The sequence below is a fragment of the Globicephala melas genome, chromosome 13, assembly GCF_963455315.2.
Source record: "Globicephala melas chromosome 13, mGloMel1.2, whole genome shotgun sequence".
NCBI classification, from domain to species: Eukaryota; Metazoa; Chordata; class Mammalia; order Artiodactyla; family Delphinidae; genus Globicephala; species Globicephala melas.
In genome coordinates this window covers 65,707,067-65,732,701 of record NC_083326.1, presented here as the reverse complement: position 1 = coordinate 65,732,701, position 25,635 = coordinate 65,707,067, and the positions used below count along the sequence as shown (strand labels likewise).

The 25,635-nt window shown below is 49.7% G+C and overlaps 1 protein-coding gene across 1 annotated transcript; it reads left to right on the top strand.

The window, feature by feature from the left end:
- The first annotated feature begins 9,181 nt into the window (after nucleotides 1–9,181).
- YWHAH (tyrosine 3-monooxygenase/tryptophan 5-monooxygenase activation protein eta) lies at nucleotides 9,182–20,595 on the top strand. The gene is made up of 2 exons (XM_030860918.2): nucleotides 9,182–9,455; nucleotides 19,155–20,595. The coding sequence occupies exons 1-2, from the start codon at nucleotides 9,369–9,371 to the stop codon at nucleotides 19,806–19,808; spliced, it is 741 nt and encodes a 246-aa protein (XP_030716778.1). The 5' UTR covers nucleotides 9,182–9,368; the 3' UTR covers nucleotides 19,809–20,595.
- The last annotated feature ends 5,040 nt before the right edge of the window (nucleotides 20,596–25,635 follow it).

Sequence of the window (25,635 nt, the reverse complement as noted above, 5' to 3'; positions counted from 1 at the left end):
CCAACATCACTTCAGCCGATGAATGCAAGAAACACCCACACACCTGGTTTGGGAGAAGGCACTCCAGAATCTGCTGAGGTTCTACTGTGTGATGAGCTGGGTCCTTTACATCATTCGTTCATGTTAATTCTCACAAAAGCGTCTCAGGGAGGGTATCATTATGCCCATTGCACAGATCAGAGAACTGAGAGCTCAGTGGTGCAGCTGCTGCCCAGGTCACACAGCTGCGTAGTGCAAACCTAGGGTGGAGTCCAGGTCTGGCCGGCGCCAGGGCTCTGTCCTCCACTGTCTCCAGGAAACGTCCCCGGGAGTCCCTAATCCCCCACATAGTTATCACCAGGGCTCAGTCAGCAGTCTCCTTGTCCCATGGCAGGCACGTGCTGCCCTGGCTCTTTCTGAGTTAAGCCAGGGGCTAAAACGCATTGGTGTAATGCTCATCTGCTGGGGGCTTTCCGGTTTAGGAAGCCCTTTCCCATCTGTGCCCTCCTCACGACCCTTTGGGGACTCTGCAGGCCCCTCAGCCCTTCTAGCCTGCCGCTCTGCCGCAGTGGAGTCTGCATTAAATATTAACGGGGCAGCTCCTGGCACCGCTGTGACGTCAATTACCGGGCTGCTTGATGAGGGCTGTGGCTGCCTTTCCAAAGTGAAGCAGTGCCTGGAATTCAGCTGGCTCAAATGGCGTCCCAGGGGGCTGGCTGTCGGACTCAGAGAAGATGCCGCTAATGTAAGGCGTGGCAGGAGTCCAGGAGTTTTCCTTCCATCTCCCCTGCTCCCTCGGGGCCTGGCTGGCATCCCGATGCTGGCACGATGCCTTTAGTCATTCGGCAAATATTTATTGAGCACCTGCTGTATGCCAAGCACAGTTCTAGGCTCTGGGGATACAGTCATGAGCGTGATAAGGTCCCTGCATCATGGGATTCCCCGTCTGGTGGAGGAGAGGGAGAAACAGTCTCAACGCAGAGGGGCAGACCCAGCACTGTGCGCCAGAGCAGGTGCCCGACCCAGCTTGTGGCCGAGGGATCCTTCCAGAGGAAGCTACGACTATGCTGAACCCAAAGAAGGAGGCTGAGTTAGGTCTGGAAAGAGGAGGGGTGAGTGTTTCAGGAAGAGGGAACAGGATCAGAGCTCAGACCCTGGTTCTACCCCTTCCCAGCCATTTATCTACAAGCTGGGTTTCTGCTGTACAGGGGTGTTATGAGGACCAAACGAAGCCATGGAGAGTGATGGCACAGGGCTTGATTCAGGACAAGAGCTCAGCGGTAGCTGTTATGAAAATAGCTCTGTGCCTTCACAGAATTCCTCACCGTGCCATGGAGGCTTACTCTGATTTGGCGAGATGAGAAACTGAGGCTCAGAGGGGTGACATCACAAAGCCCTGGGTAATATTGTGGATCAGACCCCAGGCTGGACACACAACCCCAGGCTCTGACGCGGGCTTTTTGACATTCTCTGGCCATAGGCAACCCAAGCAGTGGCCTCAGCTCAGCGAGACACAGAATATCACAAGAGATCTCAGTGTGAATTCCTCGGCCTTCAACACTCCCCATCTCAGCCGTCTTTGAGGTAAGGCTGCAGCTGTCCAAGGACAAGCCCAGGCCTTGGCTTTGGGGTGGAGCCTGGGCATAGACCTTGTTCTGCTGCTAATCTACTGTGTGACTGTGAGTGAATTTTCTTCCTTCTCTGAGCCTCAGTTCCCCATAGTTAACACTAAAACCAGCTCTCATTGCCTGGGTCTCTGATCCTCCCAAAGAGCTGTGGCAGAGGAATTATTTTTAATTCCATATTGAAGATGAGGAACCAGGCCACATACAAGTGGGGGCTGGATTTGAAGCCAGGCCCATCTGCTGGCAGAGCTGACTAATGGCCCATCATGCAGTGCTGTCTCTCAGAGAAAGAAAGCCAGCCTGAGCTGTCTCCAAGATCCTTAGTGTGAGTCTGTGATTCTGTGAGTTCCATGCTGCCCCCAGGCCTTCAGGGCCCAGTGGTTTCACAGGGAGGGCATTTCAGCTTGGGCTGATTCTCCAACTGTCCCATATAAAGGAGGTAACAGGGGACTTCCCTGGTGGCGCAGTGGTTAAGAATCCGCCTGCCAATGCAGGGCACATGGGTTTGAGCCCTGGTCCCGGAAGATCCCACATGCCGCAGAGCAACTAAGCCCGTGCGCCAGAACTACTGAGCCTGCGCTCTCAAGCCACAACTACTGAACCCACGTGCCACAACTACTGAAGCTTGCACGCCTAGAGCTCGTGCTCCACAACAAAGACAAGCCACTGCAATAAGAAGCCCGCACACCGCAACGAAGAGTAGCCCCTGCTCACTGCAGCTAGAGAAAGCCCGTGCGCAGCAACGAAGACCCAACGCAGCCAAAAATGAATGAATGAATGAATGAATGAATTGATTAATTAAATAAAGGCAGTAACAGCACTGTCACAGGCTTCTGGCAGGCAGCACCCACTCTCTCCCTCATCCACAACCTCTTTCCTCCTGGCATCAGCCCCGGGGGTGGGAGGTTCAACGTGAGCGACAGGCCCACTTTACGGATGAGGAAACTGAAGCTCAGAGAGGTGCAGCGACTTGCCCAGGCTATCCCAGCTACTGCAGAAGAGCTGGGATTTGAGGCCGCGTCTGGCAACTCCAGATCTTATACTCCAAGTAACTGCAAGGTGGCCAAATTCATCCGGGAGACTTCCTCCTCCTCCTCCTCTCAGCCCCCTCCTAGCCCCTGCAATCTTGCCTCCCTCCCCCTGGCTCTCTCCCCGGTCTTATCTTCCACGAGGCTGCCAGTCAGTTAGCTATCAGCCAATTTAAAGCGTTTCCCTCCTGGAAGGCCTTGGCCACTCACAAAGAGGGCTCTTGTGGTGGCATTTCTGCAATAGGCACAAGGTGTGATCAGATTCGATTCAGCACTCATGAAGAGGGGCACCCCAGGGCCTCAGATGATGAATGAAACACAGGCCCTGTCCTCCAGTGTTTACATTTTACGAGGGAAATGCCAACTTCCTTATGAAGTGGGAAGCAGGTGGTATAAGTGACAAAGAGTGACTCTGCCCCTATTAGCTCCAAGACCTTGGGTAAGAGAGCTTCCTTTTCGCCATCTGCTTAAATGGGTACAAGAGGAATTCCCCACCTCACAATTGTCATGAGGATTAAATGAGATCGTGGATTAGATGAAATTGCATAGCACAGGGCTTGATGCCTAGTAGCTGGCCAGGAAACACCAATCCTACCAAAAGAAGTCCATGAAGGTGGTGGATTCCAGAGTCACAGTGGGAGTGAGCAGAAGGAGACAGTGCTTCTTGGTGGAGACCTGGGAAAGCTCCTTAGAGGAGGTAAGCTTTCAGCTGGGTATTAAAGACTTAGAGGAAGAGGTAGAAGAATGGGAAGGTTGGTAGAAACTTGTGGGCAGGCTCTGTGAGCCCGGTGGTCCTAGGATGTCCAACAAGTAGGTGTTGAGCTTGGAAAGGTGGGCCAGGGCCAGGCCATGAAGGGCCAGGTGGAGGAGCTTGTATCTTTTAAGGGGAAAAGCGTGTCCTTCCTACCTATGACCCCAGCGGCAGCTCAGGGCTATCTGCAGAGACCAGCCCCCTGGAGTCAGCCTTCTCCTCTGTCTTTGGTGCTGCCAAATCCCTTTGTCTCCTGAGTCAGGGCCAGCCCACCACTGTTGTCTGGAAGAAGACAGAAGGCTGTAGAAATCTGCTTGCCTCCTACTAACATACTGGGGAGGAAAAGCTGTTTTGTAGCATAGTTGCCTGGCAGGGAACCTTGGTGGAAACTCAGCAAACCTCACCCTCACTTCCAAGGTTATGATTTAAGCAGCAGTTGATGACAGCTGTTGATGTGTGCAGCTCAAAGACTGAAAGAACGTTTTCAGGTGCTCAGAAGGTCGGGGTGGGCATGGAAAGAATGGTGATGGTGGAGTGGGTCTGGATCCGGGTTCCTGCTCCCTGCTCTCTGCATTGCAGTTGGGCAAGATACTTAACCTCCCTGGGCCTCAGCTTCCACATCTGTAAAGTCGGAACGATAACACCGACATTTCCTTGACCAAGTGGGAGTGTGCTGGCCACCCGCTGCCTGTGGCCTGCTGTGGAGTAGGTCCTGCTACTTTCCTCCACTCCTTGTATGGATGTGGTCCAGACACTGGGCCTGTGAGGCATCCCTGCTTCACCCTCTTGAGCTGCCATGTCATTTGCTGAACTTCCAGTGGTGACATACCCTAGAACTTCAGAGCTGGAAAAAAGACAGAACTCTGCCATCCAAGCCAGTGTAGTCTCCCATTTCACAGACAGGAAATCCAAGGCTCAGAGACTGGAAGTCACCGCACTCCAGGCTCTGACCTCCAGCTTTCCCTGGACCACCACAGCCCCTCCCACCTGGGGCGACCTAGTGAGAACCACACAGAAGCTTGAGGCAATTATCCAGATGGTTCCAGCCAAAGGATCTAGAAAATTCTGGCTAAGAAACACAAGTTCCTTGACCATCTGCCGAACTGAAGCAAAAGCCTTTTTCACCCTCATTTTAACTGCGATTCCATAGGCAACAGCTTCACTTTCTCCCCCAGAGCTGAGCTCCTTTGAACAAACTTGTGTGTGTGTGTGGTGGGGGGGTGGTGCTGAGAATGGGGCTCTGAGCTCTGCCAGCTCACAGATTGCAGCTACCAGGACATTTTCACACTTCTTAATGCCAAAAGCTGCCATGGAAGCCGATCTGCTCCCAAAGCGGGCTTTCAAAGAGCGGCGGGAGGCTCTGGCTGATCCTAAAATCTGTGCACTCAGGCTGATCTTAGACACAGGGGGTGGAAGTTGGTATCAGTGAAAGGACACTGGGGCCCAGGCAGTTGGCAGAGAGTGGCCATGGGTGGGAGGCCGCGGGTGACCGCCTTGACCACTGAGTAAGCACCTGACTGTTCTAGGTCTCCCTTTCCATATGATGGGGTTAACAGCCTCTTTCCCAGAGTTGTGAGGATTTGGGGAGCTGGTACAGGCGGGTCAAGTGTTTACCCCCAAGCCAGTCAGACAGCCAGCAATTAACAGCAAGAGCTGCTGCTCCTGGTGGTGGTGCTATCATCACTGGCTTGGGATCAGCTGGCTCACCCGGGCAGCAGGAGGTCTGCATTTAGGGGGGGGAGGGGAAAGAAAATTCTATCTGGGTGACACGAACCTGTGGGTGGGTGGCCCCTCCGTCTCAAGCCGGTAACCATGCTGACAGTGTGAACGCCATCTCTCCAGAACAATACCAGGGCTTCTTTGTAACACGTCCCTTGGCACCCAGACTTCGCAGGGAGCTCAGAGTGTCCCAGGACACCCAAGGAAAAAAGCAGGACGTGCCTTTTCTGGGTCACCTATTCACGGGGCTCTGGCAGAGGGCTCTGGCAATGCTTTGGAAATCCAGTCCTGCGTGAGAAGCAGTCATTACCACTGGCTCAGGGTGGGGTGCAGCAAGGAAATTTCTACAGTTGTGATGGCTGGTGCAGGCAGGGTGTGAATGTGCTCTTGCCGAACCCCAACCCTAAGAAACAGGATGGTCAGTCCCATTTAAAAGGGGTTTCCTGGGGGTGGGGTGCGATGAATTGGGCGATGGGGACTGACATGTATACACTGATGTGTATAAAATTGATGACTAATAAGAACTTGCTAAGGACTTCCCTGATGGCACAGTGGTTAAGAATCCACCTGCCAATGCAGGGGACACAGGTTCGAGACCTGGTCAGGGAAGATCCCACATGCTGCGGAGCAACTAGGCCTGTGCGCCACAACTACTGAGCCCGCGTGCCTAGAGCCTCTGCTCCACAACAAGAGAAGCCATCACAATGAGCAGCCTGCGCACCACAAAAAAGACCCAACACAGCCAAAAATAAATAAATAAATAAAATTAAAAAAAAAAAAGAAGAACCTGCTGTATAAAAAAATAAATTAAATTCAAAAATAAAAGGGGCTTCCCCAAGGGTACTCAGCTGGTAACCGGCAGAGCAGGATTTAGACCTGAGTTCAGATCCTCTTCCCCATCACATCACACACATGTCCTTGGATAGCTGGGGGGAGAGTGTTGCTCTGTTCCCTGAGTGAGACCCTGCCAGGTAAAGATGCAGCGGACTTGGCCCCTGCTCTGGGTACCTGCTCGGAGCTCTGGGGGCCACACAGTGTGTCTGACCTTGATCATCAGCCCCCTTGCCTTGGTTCAGAGGCCCTCTTGGAAATTGTTCAAAAGCTACATTGCTTGATAGGACTTAGACCCCTGGGAGTAGGTGACCTATCCAAGGTGGTCATCCTGGCTTTATTTACAAGACTTTGGGGAGTGGCAGCTCTCTCCCAAGGGTGAAGGAGATGGATGCTGATAAGTGTATAAGCTACAAGATGGAGGCTTGTGTGTGCTTTTTACAATCTGAATGATCCCCAAAGGGGAGTCACACCTTGACCCCTTGTCAGCTCACACCTCACGACATCGTGGGGCCATCAGGCCTAGGAGTCTGACAGAACTGAGCTTGAATCCTGGCTCTGCTGATTACCAGCTGTGTGATTTTACTCAAGACATGGAACATCTTCAAGCCAGTTTCCTCATCTGTAAGATGGGAATGGAAATCCTACCTACCTTACAGGGGTATCCTGAGGGAAAAAATATGCCCATCTCTGCAAAGCACCTGGCCCAGTGCTGGCAACGTGGTAGATGTCCCCTTCCGTTCAAGAGTGGGCGTGGATAAGGTCGCTCAGGATAAGGCAGAGGGCCTGGGCAGAGCTCTGAGGAACCCCCGAATTTCCGGGTAGGCTGAGAAGACAAGCTCACACAGGAGACAGAAGAGGAGTGGCTGGAGCAGCAGAGGGGAGCCAGGAGAGTGCAAGGTCATGAAAGCTAAGAGGAGAGCCTGTCAAGGAGGGGCGAGCAGTTGTGCCAAGTGCAGCCAAGAGGGCCAGGAAAGTGAGGACTGTGCAGTGACCTTGGATTGGTGGCCACAGCAAGGGCCATCTAGATGGAGGAGTGGGGGTAGAGCCAGAGTACACTGGGCTGAGGTGGGGGTGGTGGGTGGGTGGTGAGGAGGTGGAGACAGTGAAGTTTGGTGAGAAAGAAAGCAAAGCTTTATGGGCAAACCAAAGTTGTCCCCCATTTGACATTTATGAATGTCAAAATCAGTTATTTAGAATGCTCCAGTCTATCTGATTTTTACTGTTTTGAAATCAATCTCAGTCCAACATGATAAGAAGTTAGAAGGGCTCTAACCCCTCTAAGGGCTGGAAGGAACTGTGGAGGTGCCCCCCAGTGCTGGCCCTCCTCCACCTCTCACGGGAATCTGTCCTCATCAGGCCCACGGTGGATGATAAGTTATTATCTACCACACTCTTTAACGATATTCACTAGGGGAAAGATCAGCCTGGTTTGTTAACCTCGATTCCATTTGTAGTTAGCAAAGGCGAATCCTCAAAGCATGGAGAAGCCTGGGGTAGGGGTTTCCTCCCAAACGCTGTGTCATGGGTACTGAGGTCCTCACTGTAGCATCACAGCAGGTAGAAGGCAGCCCAGGAAGCAGGAGACCTAGTATGAAGGTCCCAGCTCTGCTGGCTGTGCAAACTGGGGTCAGCCTCTCCTCCCCCTGATACCTCACTCTCCCCTTATGTAGGATAAGGGGTTGGACCGTGGTGAGTCTAAGGGTCCTGCCAGCTCTGACATTCCAGGATTTCTCCTATTCTACAGTGATTTAAACAGTCCTTCAAGTCCAGTGCTCCAGACGGTGAAACTGAGGTCCAGAAAAGGCCCATTCTCCAGTCCCTCCCTCTCCCTTCTAATGCATCTAACTCTGTGGAGCAAGATTCTGGGCCTGAAATATGGCTTCCATGCCTCTGGTGGCTCCTGATTACTTAAGGATAAAGCCTTAAATCTTCAGCCTGGCACTGAAAACATTCCATGATCTTGTTCTATCCCATCTCATGTCCCACTGCCAGGCCTCTCTCCTCCCCATTTTGTTTCTATCCTCACTACCAAGCCCTCACCCTTGCTGGACCCCCCTCCCTAATACCTTTTCGCTGACTCTCACCTCCTTCAAGGTCCAGCTTACCTGCTCTTCGGTTTTTAGACCTCCACTTCTCAGAGGCAGGGGCTGTATCTTAGTTATTCTGTGGCTACTCCTTCCCCTAGTGCTGAGCATGCAGTAGGTGCTCAATAAAATGCTCAGAGAACACAAGGCCCCTTCACCTGCACTCTCCTTGGCATGTTGTACTAAGTCTGGCCATGCTTTAGTGATTGGGATTTTCCTCCCTTGTCCGGGACCCAGACCAGCGCCTGGCACCAGGGGTCCTCAGCATGGAACGCCAGGACTGGGCTCAGTGACCAGCTGGTCCACTCTCCTCTTTGCCACAGGAGGAACCTGCCACCACTTACAGGCTGTGTAACGTTGAGCAAGTCACTAGTCTGGTTTTGACAGACGGGGAGGCCAGCAGGGCCCACCAGGGGTGGAGGGCTGTGAGCATTATATAGGATCATACCTGGAAAGGCCTAGCACCGGCCCATCTCCTAGCAAGTGTGTGGTGACTCTTACCCGTCCCAGCGGGGCCACTCAGTCTCTCCTCCCGTGGAGGGCACAGTCTGCACAAGACCACTTCCCAGGAAGGGGACGCAGTGAGTGAAAGTACCTGGGACTGTCCCCAAAGGCCGGACCTGATCCTGCCCGGCCAGTGTTGACCGAAGCTCAGGGTGTGGCCCCTAGAAACCCATCGGCCAGGCTGGGCGGGGGCGGGTCCGGGGCACGTCCGTCCCTTCAGCACGCGGCCTCCTGGCTTCCCCAAGCACTAGGTTTATTTGCTTTGGGGGCCCTTCTCAAGCCAGACCTCTAACCTGGACTCAGAGACGCCTTTCCGGGTGGGGTCGTGACAGTGCGCAGACTGCACGGCTGCCATCACCGAGGCCCCCACCCCCACCCCCGCTCCGCCCTCTCAACCCCAGCCCTCCCCTCTCCCACCTCCACCTCTGCGGCGGTAAAATGCAGCACTCGCTAGGCGCCTGCGCGGCTCTGGGGCGGGGCGGTGGCCTCAGCTATTTATAGAAGGTGACGTCACCTTGAAATAGACCGTTAGGGCTGGCCCGCCCTTCCCCCCCCCCACTCGCGCAGCACCGCGCCGCCCGGCCCGGCCGCTCCCACTGCGCAGGCGTCCTCTCGTCCTCCCATCCCCCCGCGCGGCCGCCTGTCCTCCCTAGGCGGCGTCCGCGGCGCGAGCCACAGCGCGCGGGGCGAGCCAGCGAGAGGGCGAGCGGCGCTACCTGCTGCCTGCAGCCTGGGCCGGCCGGCGAGCCAGTGCGCGTGCGCGGCGGCGGCCTCCCCTGCGACCGGAGAAGACGAGCGGGCGAGCTAGCGGAGCGGGGCGCGAGGCGAGGCAGGGCTCAGCGACATGGGGGACCGCGAGCAGCTCCTTCAGCGGGCGCGGCTGGCCGAGCAGGCGGAGCGCTACGACGACATGGCCTCCGCCATGAAGGCGGTGAGCGCGCCGGGAGCCTGGGCGGCCGGCCGGGGGCCCGGCGCAGGGGAGGGGTGGGCAGCCGGGCGGCGGCCCCCTCTGGGCCAGGGGCAACCCCGCCGCCCCACTGGGCGCGGCCGCCAGCTCTCAGCCTGCTTTTCCCGCGCCCGCCGCGCGCCCCGGCATTTCCTGCGGCCGGGCCTGGGGGGTGTCCAGGGAGGGGGCGCGGCGGGGACCCCGGGGGTGGGCGGGGGTCGCGGCATCCCAGCTCGGAGCCGCGGGTGGGGGAGGGTGCTCGAGGGAGGGTGAGGGAGCCGCATTTCTCCTCCTGGACCGTTCTGCCAGGCTGGGTCACCCCTTCTCGCCTTCCTCCACACACCCCAACTTGTAATAAAGAATCACCTAGTGAGTGGCGCCCTGTCTCTCCTGGTTTCCTCTGCCACGACCTGAACTCTGTGTAATGTCGATCCGCTTTTGCTCTGATCGCCGGCATCGTTCTGGTTCCATTCTCGCGCGCCCGGGGTCCGCTTTGTGTGCGGAGACCCCCCATCCTGAAGTCCGACGAGGACGCGGGCGGGAGCGCGGCGGGCCTGGGGCCCCCTCCCAGGTTGGATGTTGCGCCCATCTGCCCGGAGACTAAAACGGGTCCTGACGCCTGGGGGAGGCGAGCCCTTGTGCCTTTGCCTTCCCGAGACCCCTGGAGACTCGTCTGCAGCTCCATTTCCGGGGAAGGAGTCGCGGCCGGCCACACCCTGGTCAATGCGGTGGATTAGATACCACCTGCGTGTCTGAGACCTAGAGTTCCGGTGACCCTCCCACTGTCCCTGTCTCCTCACAGTAGTTCACGTTTTCTTTTAATAAACATTACTTATCTCTGCGTCAAGGTCACAGAGGGGTAGAGCCACAGCTGCGGCCGCCAACGTGCCATGTTCACCCAGTGCACAACCTCCTGAGACGTGGGAGGATCCGCCGGGGCCCCACCCTAGACCTACAGACTCAGAAACTCGCAGGGGTGGGACTCATATCTGCACTTGAACCAGCCCTCATGGCAAGTGCTATTGGGTTTAAGTTCAAGAATTACTGCCCTGGGTTATATAGCTCATTTGCCCTTCTTAGGGCCTTGGGAGGGGATTTCCTAAAGAAAAAACTACAAATATCGAGGCTCCGTAAAATTTCAGAGTCATGTGAAAAATTACTTTTAAAGCTTTTGATATTAATATATGAAACATGTTGTTGAGGTCCGTGTTTAGGATTATCCAGGTAAGAAGTGTTATCTTTTCCATGTCGTTCACATCACACGTTGAACCAGGTGTTTGGAAACCACCACCACCCATTTGTTGATTCATTGGTGATGCGGAGTTGATCATGGTGTTGTGGGCCAGGTAGGAGCTTTTCATCCAGACCAGGGACGATTTAGGTTTGGGACCTGAAGTCTGTGTAATTTTGGGGGTCTTATAAGAAAAAAAAAGTAGGGTATATGAGTTTAGCAAATTTCACAGAAACAGGACTGACTGAGTGCATTTCCTTGGAAGGGGTCCTGAGCTTAATCTTCTTTGGGATAAAGCCACTTCTGTCCACACAGCAAGTGACACTTAAGTGCGCCTCTTCTCCCCAGTCACCGAGTGGAACTGGGATTGTGCGGTTGAGGCCGCTTTCTGGACGTTTTAGCGAGGCCCTCGCCTATCCTGCAAGTGGCACTTTGAAGGCCGCAGTTTTAGGAGCCTTTTGGGGAATAAAGAAGGGATGGGGCTGGAAGCAAAGTGAATTGAGGCTAAGGGAAAATGACTAGAATGTAGTTCTGGAGCTATAGGAAACCCGAGGCAACTTGCAATTGGAAGTAAGGAAAGAATACAGAGATGTAACCGAATGGAATACAGTTTGTGGAGAGAAAATAATTGGTTTTCTGGTCTTCGAAAGCAGGCTTGAAAGATGCTTTCCTGCAGCTACCTACTTGTGTACACAGATTTTCTCTGAGACATTAAGGTAGGATTTTGCAAACTAATGGACCCTTTCATGTATTGGGAATATGTAATATCTGTATCTGAGATGATTGATGGGTTGGATAGGCCATTGAAAATTCAGTGCATACTCTAATTATGTCATTTCAGAATTGTGATAAACATTCCCTCAAGGTAACTCCTATTAAAAAATAAGAACTTTTTTGGTCAGTATGCCTGTTTCCTCTATTAAATAATTTTTTTTGGTCATCTAAATTAATGGAATATATTAATTGGAAAGGACTTGGCAAGGGTCAGTGGAAAACTGTTTCTCATGTTTTACCTGTTAAGTTGATATTTGTATGTTAAATTCTTAATTTTATTGAGAAGACTCAGTCCCTATTTCATTAATATCATAGACCTAAAATATAGCTTTTGGAAAGAGTTGGAATTCTGATAACCCTCTGGGCTTGTGTGGGTTTTCTTCAGGGCAGGTAAGTAGGCTTCTCTACCGCACCTGAGTGAGGGGATGTTCTGATGCCACCACTCTGTGACCTTGAAGCTCACATCTCTTGTCTTCTGGTCCTCTAAAGTGTGTAAGTTGTAATGTTCGTGTTACTATCAAGTGGGCTTCCAGCTTTCATTCTTCTAACTTGTTTTCTGTTTCCTTTATAATTTAAATGGTAGCTAATAATATTGCCTGCCTGTAATGATTGATATTCCGTATGCTACCAGCGTCACCTGGAGGATGCTGTCAGTAAGGCTTTAAGAAATCACGCATGTTGGAAACAAAGGTGTTGGCTCACATCAGTTGAGAACTGCAGTTCCCTGCCTTTCGTCCTAATTTGAAGAGGCAAGAAATGTTTTTGAAGTGAAGTAAAGACGTTTCTTCCAGCTCTCCCCCATCTCATACCTTGTCCCTTAACTAGAAAGAAACACTGTGAAAGATTCTCGAACCCAAGTCCTTTCTAGACCAGGCTTGGAATGCCCTTATACAATTCATAACCTCTATAAAATGAGTACAGTACCATCTTATGAGAACTACGAGATAAACCCATAAAGTGGCATAAAAATACTTGTGCATAATACTAAGTGATTCTAAGGAAAGAGAGTAACTAACCAGATAGATTTCTAGTGAATATTCATGGACAGACATAATTCAGTCATGTCACTTATTGCCCTTGGTCATCTTTTATATTAAAACATAGGGGCAATCATGAAGTTTTAAAATGTCAAAATTGTTTGGGATGGCATGGTGTGTTTTAACATTGATTACAAAGTTGACAAAGGACGGGGAGAAATATGTCTGAAGGACTTGAATATCTGTAGCAATCTTAAGTGCAGGCAACAAAGCTGCAGCTTAAGGAAATGGGTCGGAGGGGAAGAGGTCCAACCAGTGGCCAGAGGCTGTTATTCCAACAGCTGTGAGATCCTGGGAAGTGGGGAAGTGAGCAGGTGGTATGTAAAAGGAGAGCACAGCTGAGTGGCCCAGGGTGAGACCTAACCCGTGTTGCAGTTATTGAAACTAGGGATGATTTTGAGGTGTACCAGAATTGTGGTTAGTGTGACATCTTAAAGCCACATTGGTAGGACCGTTTGAAATCTATGTAAAATAGCAAGTCGTGTTTCCCATGTAAGTATCGCTTTGTCACGTATTGACTGAGGAAGGAAGAAGTCTCTGCATTATTCTTGCAATATCCTCAGTTAAAAGACACTTCAGTTGGTGAACAGTTCACATAGCTTTGCTGCACTGACGTGGGAGTTGTCCCCATCTGGATTTGGGGTTGCTGCATTATCCCCGGAAGAGCTCCCACAGTCAAGGACCTCACTACTCCCTTAAGGAAACCAAAAATGTATTTTCTCATCATTGTCTGGAATTTAATATTAGTGGTAGACTGCAGTGTCACACTTTTCCAGAAAAACGGTTTGGGAGGGGATACCCCAGATGTGTTTTCCATGTTACAATTCATCAAGTTTATGAAATTTATCATTTTACCTATTAGGCAGTTAGTAAATGGTAGCTTTTATTCCATGTGTACATTTTCATTTAATCTTGCGAACAACTCTGGATGGATCCTGTTATTAACTCCATTTTACAAATGAGATTTGAAGAGATTAATTTTCTCAAGGTTGAGTTGTAAAGGGAAGATTTGAACTCTCAAATTTAGAGCTATCACTTTAACCACTGTGACAATGCCCCATGAGGCTAAGGAATCATATTTCTTTCTAGTGTACTTTCTGGTCTATTAGCCATTGTCATCATTGGTGACTAAGTTCCAAGCCATTAACATAAGTGGGCTTACTGAACAAATAATTCCCTCTATTAGATGTAAGTCATTTTTGCCAAGTTTGATTAAAAACAGAATCTACCACTTACGGTTCTTAGCTGCAGCAGGGGAGCATGAAAGGCAGACTCATCTGGATTGTGCTGTTCTCTTGAAGACCAGTTTTTTTGCTTAAGAAGCAAAGTATTAATTGAATTTGAGTTCTTGCTATGAATTGAGAAGTGCAAGACTATGTTACATTATAGTTGTGGTGTTTTAGGAAATTGTTTTTCCATATTGCTTTTAGTATATTTTGTAAGCCTAGAGGCCCCCAAATTTCAGTGTCTAGGTTGTTGGTGAGATGCTCCCAGGTGTCCAGATTGAGGCTGCCCCTCCCACTCCTCGCCGCAGTGGCATCCCCTCCTTGGTGGTGGGTGTTGGCACTTCCCTGTGATGGGAACTGGCACAGCTTCTGAAGCCTTCGGTCCTGGTGCCTCAGGGGCAGTAGGGTAGAGTGACGCTGTTCAGATGGGGTTATATATAATGCCTGCCAAGACCTGTGAAAATGTTTACTTATGTTCAGAGCAAGACAAAGGTGGTCTCTTAACGATACAAAGCGAGCTATTTTGACTAATGTTAAGCTTAGAGTGAATATTCATAACCTGAACTCACCTGCTCTGAGCTTGAAGCTGGCCCCTCTCCCAGCCTTGCAGAACTGCAGTCTCGCCCTGGTTTAGACAGAGGGCAGTCTTTCCAGGCTTGGGCAAGTGGTGACCAATGGCAGGTGCTTTGCCAGCTGGGGTACAGGCAGAATCCTCACTTTCGGGGCATTAACTTGGGAAACAGTCAGCCAAAAAAGCTTTCATCCCTCAAGCTCACTTTTGTTTTTTTTTTTTTTTTAATATATACAGGGTTCTGCCAAAGAAGCTTAAAGATTTTATGATGTGGTTATGTTTACATAATTATTCATGAGGATTGTTTTTTTCTGTTATAAGCTCTTATATCAAAAGCAAGCTTGCTGGTAGCATGTGGGTGTGGGTAGCTATAAAGTTCGGGGTGGTGGCTGTGCTGTGTGTGTGTAGCTGTGAAGGATGAGAGCGCTGTTCAGGAGGAGTCGCATCAACCCCAACTTGAGCAGTGTGGCTTGGCAGCTCAGGGGTGATGTTTTTTTGTTTGCTCAGTGTTCCTTCTGAGGTTGGATGTTTCCCAGATTGAGAACTTTAAATTTTCCCAAATAGTCCGTGGGCTGTTTTTGGCAGTGGGTCTATTTTTACTCACAAACACATAGTTTATTGCCTTGTGAGTTAGTGGGAGGAGGCCCTTAGGGATTTTTGAGTAAGCCAGTGGTGTCATAGGAAGATAAATGAATTCGTAGTCGACCAGGTTGTTCGTGACTTTCAGAAATGCTGTGTAGTCCAGAGCAGAGAAAATGGGTGAAAGGAGTTGGTGCAGCCAGAGGCTGCGTGGTGAGGATGTACATGAGCAGAATGGCTGGCAGGGAGTCCAGTCCTCAAAGGAGATGAGAGGAGAGCCTTCCTGAATGGGAAGGGTCCATCAATTTAAGGTTTTCAGGAAGCCTGTAAGTAGGATTACCTGGGGTGGGGAGGTGGACAGGAGAACAAGACAGCAGAGTGGCTGCAAGCAGAGGTGGTGGAACCCCTTGCAGCTGATATAGCCACGTGAAGATATGATGTCTGGGGTGGCCACACTGGGCGCACCTGGTGTGCGACGGAAACGAGAGTGTTGAAACTGGAGTTGGAGTAGAAAGAAGGTTGAGAACCTTTGTCTGGGTCTCTTCTATCTCGAGAAATCCGTGTTTAGTCTTTGTTCCTTATTAGAAATCAGTTGGAAACTTGTGATTATTGAGATGCAGTAAATCATCTCCGTAGACTCCGCAGATGGCCATCCCGCTGGTTTAGTCTTAGGGTGGTTGGGACCCGTTCCTGCTTTCCTTTCCCTACACCATTTGCTTCCCAGTGTCTGCGCCTCTTAGTGGGTGACGAGACTTCTCTTGAAGTCTCCTGGCTCCCGTATTTTGGAATTTGAAGTGTTGGGAACTCGTGCTAACTAACATTAGCGAAGGTTATTTGCAGTAAGTATCACCAGCCAAGACTGGCTGTAAATCTTGTTTTAATAGACCATCTGATTTTACTTCAGTCCGTAATTTTCCAATCTGGGGAAAACTCCCAATTTTCTTTAGTTATCCGATCAAGTAATAAAACTGTCTTCCTCCCATAAGTTTCCTTTTGTTAACCGAGCTGTAATCCAGGAGTATTAAAACACACTATATTTAAACGTATCCAGTTATTTCCTAGTTAGGCCCTGGCTGGGGTTCTGAGAACAATGCTTGTGTAGCCGTTAGTCACACTCAGCTGATGCCGATAGTGATTCATTCAGACTGGCAGGCCACCAGGTGATCGTTACATAAACACTGACACTCCTAGTCAATGATTTTTCTTGTGAAGGTGTCATAAATATTGTCCAGTAGCCTTTTTTGGCATTTTATTCCTGATGGAGCAGGGATCCTTGGATTCCTGGAACCTACAGATACACCCACATTTATGTTGATATTCAATAGTATTGACCTCAGGCCTTACCACACCTGTTATAGTTGCTCAGGAAAAATGGAATCCTAGGATTTCAGAGCTGAAGAAGTCCTTGGAGACTGTTTGGGCTAGTCCCCCTTATTTGACTTTTGATGCCCAGAAAAGCTGTGTTCTGTTGAATGTCACACAGCTAGCTCAGGCTAAACTGTAGATGTCTTAAGATTTTTTGTTTTTTTTGCGGTATGCGGGCCTCTCACTGTTGTGGCCTCTCCCGTTGCGGAGCACAGGCTCCAGACACACAGGCTCAGCGGCCATGGCTCATGGGCCCAGCCGCTCCGCGGCATGTGGGATCTTCCCGGACCGGGGCACGAACCCGTGTCCCCTGCATCGGCAGGTGGACTCTCAACCACTGCGCCACCAGGGAAGCCCTTAAGATTTTTTTTGAGTAATGATACCACCCCTTGTGCGAACACTGTGTGATATATAAATATTTCAGATATGCACTCAATTTTAATGATGTGCTCTGGGGACATACTATGAGGTGTCTTTGCAGTAGTCCAACAAAAGCAGCTTTACTGGTCGCAGGATGAAGTATATAGTGGCTCCTTATGGATGTCATTTGCATTTTAACATCAAGTGGCCTTAGTTGGATTTACTTATTGGAAGATCTGAGGAGCTTTTCAAATTCTTTTCTTGCCTCATGTTTTGTTTTACTGAATATTGGCCTAGAAAAGTGTCATGCTAAAGGATTCAAGCATTCTGAGATTTGTCTTAGTATTTGAGATGGAATTTTGATTTATAAGGGTTGCTTCCTTAAAAGGCCAAATTATCAGAAAAATATCTACAATGTCTCTTTATACTTTTAGTAAGCAAGTGTGTTTAAAGGCACTCCCTGAAGGAGAAAACTAGTGGGGTTACAGGTCTTGAGGGGAGCATGGATTGTGGATTAGTAGAGAGGAGGGGATTGCCCCAGACCAGCGTGGAGACCATTCCTGTCTTTGTGGGGAGGAATGAGGAGCCGGGCTTGCAGGCAGCCCTCCTGGGGAATGTCAGGGGCGGCTTGTAGCTGAAGACCACGCTGAAGGAGGAAGTGGGTTGGGTTGATTGACTAGGCAAAGAGGGAGAGGCCATCCCTGGCTAATGATTTGCAGCAGAAGAGTAGGGGTTCTGGGGACAGGGAAATGGGGAAGTTAGAAGAGGGAGCTGGTATTTTTATTTTGTCTGGGATTTGTTGAGGAGGGAGGTGGTGGTAGACAGTTGCGTGTTTCACTTTTAAGAACTTGGCACAAGTTTTCTAATTTTACACGTTTAATGATTACATTTGTTGCTTATGTTCTTGAACTACTAATTTTTCAAATAGACCTATCATCCTTTTTAATTCTTTTTTTTTAAACTTCTGATTCTCTGCTGCTCAGTCTTCTTAATCCATGGTAAGCGTGTCTGTTTTATTATGTTGTTAATAAGTTTCTCCATCAGACTTGGCTTTTCCCTTCCATTGGAGCAAGTTCTGTCCTTATAGTTTGATTTAAGTAATGCCTTTTTGTTGAGTTTTGTGGTTTTCTAAGTGCTCTTCTTTTTTCTTTTTCTGTTTTTAAAATTAAAGACCTTTCCCAGTAGGTAACATAGTTGAGGAATCCCCCCATTTTATAGAAGATACAGGCCAATTTAGTGTGTTAGTGGCTTTGCTGGGGCCCAGAGTTTTCTGATTCTAAGTCTGTATTAATTTCCTAGGACCACCAAACAAAGCCACCACAAACTGGATGGCTTACAACAAGAGAAATGTATTTTATCACAGTTTGGAAGGCTAGAGTCTGAGATCGAGGTGTTGGCAGGGCTGTGCTCCCTCTGAAGGCTCTAGGGGAAAATCCTCCCTTGCCCCTCCTTGTTTCTGGTAGCTCCTGGTAATCCTTGGCCTTTGTAGACACATCACTCCAGTCTCTGCCTCCATCATCACATGGCAATGGCTTTCGTCTTCAGATCTCCCTTTTTCTTATAAGGACACCAGTCATTGGATATAGGATCCACCTTATGCAGTATGACCTCATCTTGACTTGATGACACCTGCAATGATCCTGTTTCCAGATAAGGTCACGTTGATGGGTACCAGGGGTTATGACTTCAACATGACTTTTTGGTGGCACAGCTCAGCACAGCAAAGTCCAGTGTTCCTTCTACTGATGACACAGCTGGCTTGCTTGCAGTTGGCATCATGAAGAATTTGAAATTTAACGTTTCCACTTAAAATAATTGGTGCTTCCATCCTTGATGGGCAGTCAGGGTTTCCTGTCAGGTAGGTCAGAGTAAAGCTTGCTGCTGAGTAGTTATGCCTCCTTTCAGCAGAGGCTGGGGACACCTTATTGTCACTAATGCATCTGTTTTGGGTTGGAGGAGGGCTGGGTTTACCAGTGGGTTCCACGTGTAACCAGGGTGAAACTCTGGCCACTAGATCTGTGTGGTGTTTGAGCTCATCTGGGAAACTCTTCTTTGTTAATAAGTGTTTGAGGGAGGTGTGATTGGTTCTTTCTAGAATAGAAAGCTGGAAGTGGACTTCCAGTCTGTGATAACCTTTGGATATTTGACAAAGGAACTGTATGATTTTACTGTGAGAATATCTTACGCAGAATAGCTGAGCCTCAGGGCTTTTCCCCACCACCTCCTTGTGCACCAGCACCTCACAACCTTCCATCAACATCTTTATCCCCACACCTCCGCCAAGGTGAAGGCAGCATCTTAGAAGGCCTAAATTATTATGACTTTTTCAGAGTCCTTATCACTAATATTTTGAGTTAATATCTATCTCTTCTGTTAGACTGCAGTCTCCCTTCAGATAGGATCCTTGTCCAGTTGGTTTTTCTTGAGTGGCTTGTCCGTAATCCTGTTTCTGAGGAGGGTTGTTGACTGGGTTGAAGGGAAGATCTCTCTCCAGGGTTTTCAGACTCGGGTCTCAGTGTTTATCTTTTGGGGATGTTGCAGGTGACCGAGCTCAACGAACCTCTCTCCAATGAAGACCGAAACCTCCTCTCTGTGGCCTACAAGAATGTGGTCGGTGCCCGGCGGTCTTCCTGGAGGGTCATCAGCAGCATCGAGCAGAAAACCACGGCTGACGGGAATGAGAAGAAGCTGGAGAAGGTTAAGGCTTACCGGGAGAAGATCGAGAAGGAGCTGGAAACAGTGTGCAATGACGTGCTGGCCCTGCTGGACAAGTTCCTCATCAAGAACTGCAATGACTTCCAGTATGAGAGCAAGGTCTTCTACCTGAAGATGAAGGGCGACTACTACCGCTACCTGGCAGAGGTGGCTTCTGGCGAGAAGAAAAACAGTGTGGTCGAAGCTTCAGAGGCAGCCTACAAGGAAGCCTTCGAAATCAGCAAGGAGCACATGCAGCCAACACACCCCATCCGGCTGGGCCTGGCCCTCAACTTCTCCGTGTTCTACTACGAGATCCAGAATGCGCCCGAGCAGGCCTGCCTCTTAGCCAAACAAGCCTTTGATGACGCCATAGCCGAGCTGGACACACTAAACGAGGATTCCTATAAGGACTCCACGCTCATCATGCAGCTGCTGCGAGACAACCTCACCCTCTGGACGAGCGACCAGCAGGACGAGGAAGCTGGAGAAGGCAACTGAGCGCCTCGGCCCACCCCCGCCCCGACCCCATCACCACTGGTCCTTCCTCACCACAGTCACTAAGTATCTAGTGCTAAACCTATCTGTATGGCAGCACAGCTACTCAGATCTGCTCTCTGCCCCCGGGAAGCAGTTCCAGATAAATTTATGGGCATTGCTGGACTGATGGTTGCTTTGAGCCCACAGGAGCTCCCTTTCTGAATTGTGCAGACAGGTGCATTCTGAAGGAGGCATTTTCCTATGCCTGCTGATCTAGGTGAAGTGCAGGGGAAAAGCCTCGGGGAAGTTAGGAGAATTAACCACACAGGCTACAGTTGGTATTTAAATGGTCCACTTAAAACCAGCTGCTAGTGTTTTGTTAAAGCAGTACATCTGTGCATGCAAAAGTGAATTCACCCCTCCCACCTCTTTCTTAGCTAATGGAAAACTGTTAAGGGAAGCTGATATGAGAGACCACTTGCTCCTTTCCATCAGCTTAATAATAAACTTTAACGTGAGGTTTCAGTAGCGCCTTGTTTGCCTCTTTAAATTATGATGTGCACAAACCTTCTTTTCAATGCAATGCATCTAAAGTTTTGATACCTGTAACTTTTTTTTTTTTGGTTGCGACTGTTTAAGAATCATGGATTTATTTTTTTGTAACTATTTGGCTATTGTCCTTGTGTATCCTGACAGCGCCATGTGTGTCAGCCCATGTCGATCAAGATGGGTAATTATGAAATGCCAGACTTCTAAATTAAATGTTTTGGAATTCAGTGGGTAAATAAATGCTGCTTTGGGGATATCATCTCTGTGTGTATGGTCTTTGTTTTTCCTGCTCTCAAGGAGCCCTATCACGGCTCACCGCTTGGAATCCTGGTTTGATCTCTCAAACCCTGAAGCATTTCTGGAATAGCGAGTCTTGGTGCCCCCTGATTCCATCACACATTTTGCAGTGTACACAAAAGACTCATGAATTTTAAATAGTTTTGTGTGAACCCAGCTAACAGCCTCTCTGATCCCCTCTTCCTGTTGCTGGTGCCTGTACGGGAGGGGCCGAGCAGACCCCAATGCCGTGTTCCATGGCACAGCCCCTCTGGAAGGGGTGTGTGTCTGACTTTGAGGGTGTAGCTCCACTCGGCCTACTGGAACATTGGTTGCTAGGTATCACCCAAAGTCGGTACATGTTCTCAGTTTTTCTTAATATTCTTTTGCACTAGATGGAATAAAATGTTAATTAGGGATCCCTGAAATAAACTTTAGTGATCATTATTAAGAAAGCTTTGAGTATTCTTTAAAAAATAAGACAGCAGACCTCCCTCTGAGTTTAAGAAAGAGAATGGCCTGGCCTCTAGTGCACTTTCCCCATCTGCCTGCACCTCAGGCCGCTCCTGAGGCCCTGCATCACCAAGTGGACTCTTCCTTCCCCGGGTGATGTGGACTCCAGCCACTCACGATTTCTGTCCCCTCCAGCGTGGTGCTTGGGACCGGACATGCTTGTCGAGTGGATTGGTTCAGGTACACAAAGGCCCTAAACACCTTATTCTTGACTGAAGCTTGACACTAGACTGGTGGAGGTGGCCACGCCCAGCCTCTGTCCTTGAACCTACACTGTGGTGGAGCGTGGACATTTAACCTATTTTCTCATCCTGAAGTAGAGGGATGACCCACATGCTAATAAGTAGTCCTTAGGAAGCCTATTTCAAGTTGACCTAATTGCCAGCAAAAATCCTTACGGGTTTTGCTTCAATTAGCAGGTCAGGTATTTTAAAGCCATGAGCTTTATGTGCCTAAGGCATTTGGCTTTGATAAAAATTCGTAGACGTTGAAACTTCGTCCATTTGGAGTGCACTTCACAGAAAGGGCTTTAGAAAAAGCACTTAACGTTTTCATTTCACAACCATCTTGTGGAAAGTTTTGTTCCCACCTTACAGAGGAGGAAACTGAGGTGCAGAGGTGGTGGACCTCTGGAATCAGCTGGTGCCACAGGACGGCCTCTGCCCACGACCTTTAAATTCAGAGTCCTAACTGCCCTCTGGTAGGCTCCAGGCAGCCGACAACCTTTGAGGCTCAGGCCCCTCGTTTTTTAAGAGTAGGATTTGGAATATAAGATTTAATTCAACCCAAAGTACCATGTGCAAGGCATCCTCTTGGGTCTTGGAATGGGGTGTGGGGAAGTATGGGCACACAATTCCAGTCAGCCCTACAAGTGGTAAATGGGGTTCTTTGAGAGGACTTGAAATTACACGTGGCGTAAAGCTGAAGCCTTCCTTCCCTATTGTGTGATCTCAAAGGCTTCCTTCCAGTTCTGCACACTCTGATGTTTTAAAACTTGTCAGTATCAAAGTAAAAAGACAAAAAAAGCTTGTCAAGATAAATTTATGAAATGAGATGGGGTCATCTCAGTGTTACTGCAAGGGAAACAAGACCAGAGAAATGAACGGCTTTCCCAGAGTCTCACTGCAAAGTTAGTGACAGAACCTAAACTAGCACTCAGGTCCCCTAAATCCTTGTTTATGGTTCTTTTCACCAGGCCACAGTCTTGGGGTTGAGAAGAAAAAATGGATGTGACACACATCCTATTATGGGGACACTTTGAGTGCTTTTAATATTTTCACTTAGAGTTGAATGAATTATACTTGGAAAGGAAATTTAAATATATTGATGCTAACTAATGCTCAGATTTTCAATTACTCCTCAAACCCTGCTCAAAGGTCCATTTGTTTGAGTTGGAGGAAAGGGTAGGATTCTTGATAATGGAGCTATTGTCGGGTAAATACTTGGCCATCTTAAGTCACTTGGGATTGGGAAGCTCAGGATGCCTCTTGGTTCTGTAAAATAGGCTATGTTCAGCAGTCAGGACGTGCCGTTCAAAGGCTGAGGGGGTCCTCGGTTCTCAGGAGACCTCCAAACTATGGGGCAGGCACAGGCACTGAGTCACAGCTGAGTGGGACTGAACAGATCATCTGTTAGAAAGAACAGCCGTTGGGCTGATGGAAACAACCATTTCAAACACCTTGTGTGTTCTGGGCACCTTAAGTGCATGGTCTCTGAGTCTTTACAGCAACCCTGGACGGTAGGAATGATACAAGGGCCTCGCGGCTTTCAGGATCTTAGTTCCCCGATCAGGGATCAAACCCATGCCCCCTGCAATGGAAGCACAGAGTCGTAACTACTGGACTGCCAGGGAAGTCCCAGAATGATACTATTTTTAACAGATGAGGAGATGAGGTATCAGGTGGTATACGTAGCTGGTAAGAGGTAACACTGAGATAAAACCGGGTCAGTCCTACCTCAAGGCTTTTCCCACCACACCATGGGTTTTTTGATCCCCACCTGGAGAAAAGGAGTTCTAGAAAAGTCATAACAATAGCTAACCCCTCTGCCTCTCTAGTCTCTGTCTTTTCTTCTCCAGCCTCTGTGACATCCTACCCAAATCAAATCCTTCCTTCAGGGCCTAATGAAATGGCGTCTCTTATGAAACCTCTGATTTGGTTGAGGCTTCCCTGCCGGGCGGTTGTGAGTCAGACTTGACTGATTATTCCTAGTCATCGGGCACCTCTCCCCTCCACCTCCCCTGGACCGTGGGCCCCTGTGTTGCCAAGCAAAGGAAGGGCTCCAAAAGGCTGGGGAGCTAAAGACGAAGGAATCCACTGTCAAGTTCATCTTCCCAAAGTACAGCTCCCATGTTGGTCTGAAGGGCAGAGGCTGTGCCAGGAGGGAGAGGGAAAGGACATTTGCCGACTGCCTTCTGCGGGTGACTCAGCGATCACCTGCAAAGTGGGGCCTTACATGCATTTCAATTCAGAGCTAACATTCTTGTGAACTGGGCTGTAGCTCCAGTCAGGAGGCTTCGAGAGGAAAAGTGACTTTCATGCGGTCACGCAGTTGGGAAGGGGCAGAGCATCTGTGTGGGGCTCCAAGGCCCTTGCTCTTGTCTTGAATGTGTCACCTTCAGGCAGAGGCTGGAAGCCTGACAGTCCAGGTCTCCATTGATGGGACCTCTTCCTCCCTCCAGCCCACTTCTCTGTTACCTTCTTTACATTTGCCTCTTCAGCTGGATCAGCCTTTTTTTTTTTTCTTTGCTGCCCCACCCCCACCCCCACCCCCAGGCATATCCAGGGACATGGACCTTGATGCTTGTCTTCCTCCGATCCTCGGGGCTCCTTCTACCAGAAGGGAGGTACCTGTAGGGGCTACAACTACAGGATGACTGAAGACGTGGACCACAGCATGCCCAGCTGGACCCACCTGTTCAGCCTGCTCTCACTTTGGCTCAGGTCTTTACTCTGCCTTCTTGAATGGCTTTCTGATCTTGGCCTCTTCAAACTCTACCTAGGAAATCCCACCTCCCTGCCAGCTACTGTGAGCCCCTCTCTGGGCTCCTGTACTGTGGGTCTGCACCACATGATGGCATTCATCACCTGTCTTGTTAACAAACATGTTGAGCTCCTATGTGGTAGGCATTGGGCAGGGTGCTGGGGGTGGATACCTTGGTGAATTACCTGTCCTTGTGGGGCTAACACTAGTGGGGGATACAATAAAAATATAAAATAATACAGTAACTATGAAAATGCCACTCAGGTTCTTCTCAGCAACTAGCACACAGCTCACAGTAAGAATTTGTTGACTTCATGAGTAAATGACTGATCTGAGGCCGGAATTTTGACAAAAGAAATGACCAAAAGGAATCCTTCATTTCTGCGCCCAAATCTACCAATGAACCATGTAAGAAACCGAGGGCCATGAGCCCTTGAGCTTGGTTCTAACATCACCTATAAACTGGTGGTGTGACCTTGAGTGTGTCCTCACCTCTCAGCGGCCTCTAAAAACGAGGCAGGTGCTTGGGGTGGTCTCTGGGCACTTTTGCATTTTGGAGATTCTGTGATTCTCTGTTATTTTCAACTGCTCTGGGATGGTCCCCATCCTCTTCCTGGCCTTTTTCCTGCTCTCCCCCCTCCCTTTTCCTTCCTCCTTTCACATCTGTCCCTTTTGCATCCGCCCTCCACCCCTCCTTCACTTTCCTGGCCACCCCCTAGTTCCAAGAGGGTTTCCATGGCAGTCATCTCCTGGAAGTGACATCACTCATCTCCTAGGCAACTGTTTCCAGGGCAGTGACATCATTCGGTCACCATGGCAACCCTCCAGGAGGACAGTTCTGCAGTAAAAGGGACAAATAGAATTCTTATTTATTTCTGGGGGCTTGGGGACAATGTAGGGAGATTATTAACAGAAGAAAAAGATCTCAAGAACAAGAAGTAAAAGCTTTGGTCTTGTAGGGAAAAAATGGGAAGCCAGGGCAGGGGCTGGGAAGGAGCAGAAGCTCTGGGGTGAAGCCCTTCTCCTTTCTAATAACTAGGCTGACCATTTAATATGTCACCAGATTGGGACACTTGAGAGTGAATAAGGGCACCATTATTATTATACTGGATGACAGATGAAAACTGGGCCTCCCCCAGCAAACCAGGGCATGTGTCCCCTGCCCAGGTCAGGCAGGTGCCTTGCCTCACTCCCTCACCTATGGCTCATCCTATAAGCGTGGATTCTGCTCTTCTGTGTGCGGGCACCAGGGATACCACAGTGATCAAACCGGCCTAAGCGAGCTCACAGTCGTGTGTGTGTGTGTGTGTGTGTGTGTGTGTGTGTGTGTGTGTGTGTGTGTGTGGTGGGGCCGAGGTAACGGCACAGTCACCCGGTGAGTGTTGCTGTGCAGCCCGAGTTTAGCGCTCAGAAGGGAAGGCAGAGAGCACCAGGGGCGTGTTCAACACAGGTGCCCAAAGCAGCCAGGGTGGGAGAGGAGTTAGTAAGGGGGTTGGAATGGCGTGGGGAGAAGTCTGTTTGGCAGGGG